Raw genomic sequence first — 7787 nt, 5'->3', positions numbered from 1 at the left:
CATCAACTCTATCATTCCAGATGCCCTAGAGTCCCACTCCAATTTGCATACCGTCCCAACAGATCCATAGACGATGCAATTTCACTCCATACTGCGCTCACCCACCTACAGTACCAGTCAAAAGTTTGGACACACCTACTCATTCAAGGGTTTTTCTTTACTTTAACTATTTTCTACATTGTAGAATAACAGTGAAGACATCAAAACTATGTAATAACACATATGGAACCATGTAGTAACCAAAAACATGTTAAACATTTCAAAATAGATTCTTCAAAGTAGCCACCTTCGCCTTAATGACAGCTTTGCACACTTGGCATTCTCTCAACCAGCATCACCTGGAATGCTTTTCCAACAGTCTTGAGGGAGTTCCCACATATGCTGAGCACTTGTTGGCTGCTTTTCCTTCCCTCTGCGGTCCAACTCATCCTAAACCATCTCAATTGAGTTGAGGTCGGGTGATTGTGGAGGCCAGGTCATTTGATGCAGCACTCCATCACAATCCTTCTTGGTCAAATAGCCCTTACACAGCCTGGAGGTGTGTTGGGTCATTGTCCTGTTGAAAAACAATGGATAGTCCCACTAAGCGCAAACCAGATGGAATGGCGTATCGCCACAGAATACTGTGGTAGCCATGCTGGTTAAATGTGCCTTGAATTCTAAATAAATCACTGATAGTGTCACTAGAAAAGTACCCCCACACCATCACACCACCTCCTCCATGCTTCACGGTGGGAACCACACATGCAGAGATCATCTCACAAAGACACGGCGGTTGGAACCAAAAATTTGATCAAAGGACAGATTTCCACCGGGCTAATGTCCATTGCTCATGTGTTTTGGCCCAAGCAAGTCTCTTCTTATTATTGTTGTCCTTTAGTAGTGGTTTATTTTCAGCAATTCAACCATAAAGACTTGATTCACGCAGTCTCCTCTGAACAGTTGATGATGAGATGTGTCTGTTACTTGAACTCTGTGAAGCATTTATTTGGGCTGCAATCTGAGGTGCAGTTAACTCTAATGACTTTATCCTCTACAGCAGAGGTAACTCTGGGTCTTCCTTTCCTGTGGCGGTCCTCATGAGAGCCAGTTTCATCATAGCACTTGATGGTTTTTGCGACTGCACTTGAAGAAACTTTAAAAGTTCTTGATATTTCCGAATTGACTGACCTACATGTCTTCAAGTAATGATGGACTGTCATTTCTCTTTGCTTATTCTCTTCGCTTATTGGCTCCCGAGTGGTGCAGCGGTCTAAGGCATTGCATTGCAGTGCTAGATGCATCACTACAGACCCTGGTTTGATACCGGGCTGTATCACAACTGCCCGTGATCAGGAGTCCCATAGGGCGGAGCACAAATGGCGGCGCAATTGGCCCAGCGTCGTCAGGGTTAGGGAAGGGTTTGGCCAGGGTAGGCCGTCATTGTAAATAAGAATTTGTTCTTTACTGACTTGCCTAGTTAAATATGGACTTGGTCTTTTACCAAATGGGGCTATCTTCTGTATACCACCCCTACATTGTCACAACACAACTGATCGTTTCAAATGTATTAAGAAGGAAATAAATTCCACAAATGAACTTTTAACAAGACAAACCTGTTATGAAGCTAGTTGAGGGAATGCCAAGAGTGTGCAAAGCTGTCAAGGCAAAGGGTGGCTACTTTGAAGAATCTCAAATATAAAATATATGTTGATTTGTTTTACACTTTTTTGGTTACATGATTCTATATGTGTTATGTCATAGTTTTGACATCTCCACTATTATTCTACAATGTAAAAAATAGAACAAATAAAGTAAAACCCTTGAATGAGTAGGTGTTCTTAAACTTTTGACTGGTACTGTAGGTAAGAGTACCTATGTGAGAAGGCTGTTCATTGACTACAGCTCAGCGTTCAACACCATAGGCCACTCCAAGCTCGTCACCAAGCTCAGGACCCTGGGACTGAACACCTCCCTTTGCAACTGGATCCTGGACTTCCTGATGGGCCGACCCCAGGTGGTGAGGGTAGGCAACATGCTTTGTATGGCAAATGCACCGCCCTCAATCGCATGGCGCTACAGAGGGTAGTGTGGACAGCCAAATACATCACTGGGGCTGAGCTCCCTGCCATCCAGGACCACTATATCAGGCGACAGGTGCGGAGATGCATCTTTTAAATGCAAACATTAGCTAGCCAAAACAGACAAGCCAACCCACCAACTGTCCTGCAACTAAGTGGGTAAAAACAACCAGGCATATCCAATCAACAACTCAATGACTTATCAAAAACCACATAAAAACCTCTAATATATGTACAACATTAACAGAGATCTCCACTACCGTTGCAGATCATGGCCCACAGATCAGGTTAAAGACACTTACTGTATGAAAATAGACTTGGATGTATTTAGAGGTTTTATGATGAGTTGATGTTTGTGCAGACTGAATGAAATGTAGGAGCTGGATTAGATGACCCACAAACACAATGAACTACTAGATTATATATATATGTACACATTTGAGCCATCCATTCAACTCTAGATCCCCTCAGAAGTGGGTCAGCCAGAAACACAGCAGGTATCCCTTACTCTAAATTAACAATGGGCGGAGGATAGATTAAACTAGAGAAAGCAATGCCAATAAAACTAGGTTAAATATCAACTGTCCATACTGTGATATCTAGTCATTCACAACAGAGCATCAGGTTCCATAAATACATACATTTTATAAATAACATTAAAAAACAAATGGTGGAAAACATGATTTTCCAATATGGCCTATCATATCTTAAGAAAACATCAAGATTTTAGAAATAAATACAAATAATGTTGTGGTATTAAAAACAATGGCACTTGTTTGACAAATCTACTCATGATTAAATCATTCTAGTAGCTGCCACGAAGCAGATGTTTTCATATTTACAAATAAACACAAAAAGATAGCCATGCATACAAAACAAGTTGTCATTGAACAGAAATATTACAACATAAAACGCTCCATATCGAAGCAGCCAATAACTCCAATATTACGAAGCAATTCATTTTTAAAAATCCTCAAAATAAATGTCTCCAGCATAGCAGTGCACATATGGAGTTATCCTTACTCCCCGTCATCTCACCCCTTTGTAATCCTAGTTTACATACAGGGTGTGGAACGCTAAACCTTCCCCTCAGACTCTGGATTCACGGATATCATTGGAGAGCCCAGAGAGCTTCTCGTTGTTATGGGAACAGCTAAAGTCACATGAACAGGACTCTATGACCATGACGTCTTTGCTGAAAGTGTCTCCGTCCTCACAGCGGAAGCGAACGGCCACAGTCTGGGTCTGCTGAGGGGTGCAGCAGCGCCCGTCCAGGCAAGAACCACAGTACCTGGAGTGGAACTTCTTCACGCTGCTGCAGCCTGCATAGGTCAGCGTCACTGGACGGCTGGCCTTCGCAATGCGACTACACTTCTTACCCTTCTGTTGGTGAGAGCAGAACAAGAACAATATGAAACAAAATATTGATGTACTGGACATGCATGCGTTTCATCAAGTGATATCAGCATTGCTCCTGCCGGCTCGATTCCCACATATACTCAAAATATCTGTAGAAGTAATTTAGGATAAAAGCATCTGAAAAATGACCGTATAATGTATAGACGCATACCTTCAGGAATGAGTAGGATGACTGGGAGCATGGGCGGACCTCACAGAGACGAGTCACCTTCACCAGCTTGCACTGGCTGTTGTTGTTGGAGACCCTGGAGGAAACTCCTGTACCACAGGACTTAGAGCAGGAGGACCAGGCTGTGGTCTGAGCCACACACCTCCTGTTCCCCTTGGACATCAAGCGACTCTCAGGCTTACTCCTGAAAGCTGTGGGGAAAGATGGCAAGACGATTAGTCAATGTGTATTGGATGGGTCTCACAAAACTTGGACATGAGTTGAAATCTACATACAGATGGGGATAATAAATCGCTTCTCCATTTAAACTCTCTGTCTGGATGTATTCCAAAGTTTTTTATCATTAGGAGCTCAATAATTTCACAAACTGAACCATTGGAATAAACAGAGTTCCATTGACTCACCAGCTAAAGACTTGAGTCCTCCTCTGATGAAAGACACCAGCTCGTTTCTCTTTGTGAAGTCATCATCAGAATGCTTATCCTTGCGGCCATCTTTGCTGACCTTCTTGTCCACTGAGGCTTTCCCCTTCTCCTCAGGGCAGACCAGCTCCTCAAAGCAGTGACCGGGCACTTTGACCAGCTTGGATATGGCACAGCCCAGTTTGGGCAGGGAGAGCTGCTGGGGGCACAGGGACACACACCCCAAGGCACCATCCATGCATGTACACTGGTGCTTGCAGTTGGCAGTGAAGCTCTCTCCATTCTGGTAGATCTTGCTGTTGTACTCACAGGGTCTTCCATCTGATTTGGCTGTTTGGAGAAGCAGACAGGGAGACTGTTACAATGTGAGTCATGTGTAATATTCTAATTATATAGAATGAACTGTAAATAAACCAAAAGCATAATTACTCATTTGTAATTAACAAGTTCATAACCGTAAAATCCTACAGGCAAACCTATTGGAGTCTGTACTAATTTGTAGAAGTTAGTGACCACAGCAGGGTATCAGTATTTCCAATACACTTGTATCATTTTTTAAATTTAACCAGGCAAGTCAGTGAAGAACAAATTCTTATTTACAATGAAGGCCTACCCTGGAACAGTGGGTTAAGTGCCTTGTTCAGAACGACGGATTTTTACTTTGTCACCTCTGGGATTCGATCTAGCAACACTTTCCATTACTGGCCCAACGCTCTAACCAATAGGCTACCTGCCGCCCCAATCATACCTCGACAGATGCCTTTTGCTGTGCCATAACCAGCCCCAAAGTTGCACTCCAGTCCCTTGATGTGGTCGCATGGCTCTGTCTTGCTGCAGTCCTCATTGAGCTGCCTCATGCAAGCTTTGCAGCATCCACAGCCGTCTGGCACGAGGCTGATTCCTGGAGCGCACCTGGCTAACTCAGGAGGACACGAACATTCGGAGGGACAAGATGCAGATACCTAAAATAACAAAAACATGTTATAAGATAAATTCATGTTCACTTCATTCCTTGTTATTACTTCTACAAATATTCACTTAATTTATGTTATTTATTCTACAAATACTGTAAAATGGAGTGAGGACTATCTGAATTAATCACCCTCGGCATTGACAATCAAGCACGGATTTTAATTGTAGGTTACGATGAATTAATTAATATATATTTTCTTACCGAAGTAAAACTCCCATAAAGGAAAAAAACAAAGGAAAGCATCAACATATTCATGTCTATTGAAATAGTCTTCTTATCTTCCTTAGTAAAGAAAAAGCCTCCTTTAGATTGATTATTCCAGACACGGAGCACACAATGTAGGCTTAACTACAGTGTGAATTACAAGGTATATATAGTCTTCTGTTTCGCTGGTGTAGCCTCTCATTTTTTATATCCGAAAGAGATCTGACGTAGCCTATGGGGTGAATTGTTCCAAAACTATGCGAGGAATGTCTCCCAATGTTCCATTCAAGCCAAGTACCACCCTGTCTACATTATTTTTTACAGGGATTATTTTATTTTCTATTCCTTTCTTTTTTAGGCTATTTAATGTTGGAAACTGAAGTCAAACATGTATTTAAAGTATTTATTTTAAGATATTTTTATATGTTGGCTGTTATGTTCTGTCCTAGAGTGCAGCTGAGGAAATCTGGAAGAAGTTTATTATATTATATTAAGTTATATTCTCTTCTATTGTAGTTACCCTTTTTAATATCTATACCTGTATGATAATTGTTCTATTATGTGCTACTTTGGGGTGGCAGGCAGCCTAGTGGTTAGGCAGGCCTGGGCGATTCCAGTCCTCAGGGCCTGATTGGTGTCACGCTTATCCCCCATCCCCAGCAAACACACCGGATTTAAACTAATTGCATTTTTAACTGAAGATTATGATTAGTTGATTATTGGAGGCAGGTGTGTTAGCCGGGGCTGAGGCAAAAGTGGGACACCAATCAAGACCCAAAGACTGGAGTTGCCCAGGCCTGGGTTAGAGCGGTGGGCCAGTAATCTGAAAGGTATCTGGATCGAATCCCAGAGCTGACAAGGTAAAAAGCTGTTGTTCTGACCCTGAACAAGGCAGTTAACCCACTGTTCCCTGGTAGACTGTCATTGTAAATAATAATTTGTTCTTAACTGATTTGCCTAGTTAAATAAAGGTTTTAAAAAATACTTTTGTTACTTTTTCACAATGACACTATGTGACTATTTTGCCCAGCCATGTGATGGACTGGTCTAAATGTGATGGCTCAGCACTAGGGTTGCAAAGGGTCGGAAACTTTCCAGAAATTTTCCATAGGAAGTTAAGCCCAGGAATTTTGGGAATTTTGCTTAAATTCACAAAAAAAGTTAGCTTACAACACTGAGCCTTTTTTGTGTGATACACAAGGCAGTTCTAGGTCTTGTGGCATATTTTGGTTGAACTATCCCCAATTCAATGGAATTGCAACCCTCTGCATGCACAGTGCATTCTTCCATCCATGTACAGCTGATTGTCAAGATCTTGCACACTAATGAGATGCTATTGAGCCCACACTACTATATGGTCTGAGCCAAGGACTACATGCTTTCTGGTAAGTTTTATTAAAATACTGGGTGAGGTGAATATCTTTTATATGACACGTTTTTTTAAACTAGTAAATAGTGGCCTACAGAAAATTGTGTTTAAATCATTTCTAACTTGTAAACAATTTCTGCTTGTTAGTTTTTGCTACCATGTGGGTTTTAGCTTGCTTGAGCCTGCTAACTGAGGAGTGTTAATTCACCTGTTTCCATATGTTTCATTTTCAAAAAATCTTACAAAGGACTTGTTTAATCTAACTGCTTAACTATCTGTAAATGGAATTGTATTTATTTTCTTTTGTATATATTTTTCCTAATCATTACAGGAAAATGCCACGGGCACTATCTGATGTGTGGAGACATTTCATTGTAGAAGGAAAAACTGTGTACATTTGCAAATGCAGTGCCAAATCATGTGAATAATGCAACAAAGATGCAGAATCATCTGGCCAAGTGCATAAAATTCCCTCAGTGCTCACAACAAGCAACCTCTGACAAAAGTCACTCTACTTCTATTCAAGGTTAAAATTATGAATCTGACACCTTATCGATAGCAACAGCTCATGATCCTCCTGGAATCAGAAGTTATTTTGACTCAATGGAGTAACGTAGTCAGAGAAATGCTGATGAATGTCTTGCTCGAGCTGTGTATGCAACTGGTTCACCTCTGATGCTCACAGGCAATGTGTATTTGAAGAGATTTCTGAATGTTCTTTGCCCAACATACAACCCTCCAACCAGACATGCTTTATCTACTCATTTGCTGGATGCAGAATTCAAGTGAAGGTCAAACAAATCATAGAGAAAGCAGACTGAATTGCAATCATCTCTGATGGGTGGTCAAATTGTTTGTGGGCAAAGGAATAAGAACTACATAATTTTCACCCCTCAACTAGTATTCTACAGGAGCACAGACACAAGGGACAACAGACACACTGGTCTCTATATTGCAGATGAGCTGAAGGAAGTCAATGACCTTGGACCACAGAAGGTATTTGCACTAGTGACAGACAATGCTGCGAACATGAAGGCTGCTTGGTCTAAAGTGGAGGAGTCCTACCCTCACATCACACCAATTGGCTGTGTTGTTCATGCATTGAATCTGCTGCTCAAGGACATCATGGCACTGAAAACAATGAATACACTCGACAAGTGAGCCAAGGAAA

General features: G+C 41.5%; 1 protein-coding gene across 1 annotated transcript; it reads right to left on the bottom strand.

The window, feature by feature from the left end:
• Positions 1 to 2056: 2056 nt before the first annotated feature.
• On the bottom strand, positions 2057 to 5927 carry LOC112260673 (CCN family member 1). Its single transcript, XM_024435957.2, has 5 exons — positions 5245 to 5927; positions 4819 to 5032; positions 4053 to 4400; positions 3631 to 3839; positions 2057 to 3443 (listed from the first exon to the last, which is right to left on the bottom strand). Exons 1-5 carry the CDS (start codon positions 5296 to 5298, stop codon positions 3150 to 3152), a joined length of 1119 nt encoding a protein of 372 aa, XP_024291725.1. The 5' UTR covers positions 5299 to 5927; the 3' UTR covers positions 2057 to 3149.
• Between the last annotated feature and the right edge of the window lie 1860 nt (positions 5928 to 7787).

Source organism: Oncorhynchus tshawytscha, linkage group LG10 (assembly GCF_018296145.1).
Source record: "Oncorhynchus tshawytscha isolate Ot180627B linkage group LG10, Otsh_v2.0, whole genome shotgun sequence".
NCBI lineage: Eukaryota > Metazoa > Chordata > Actinopteri > Salmoniformes > Salmonidae > Oncorhynchus > Oncorhynchus tshawytscha.
The sequence above is the reverse complement of the archived record's forward strand: the minus strand, read 5'-3'. Positions and strand labels throughout refer to the sequence as shown.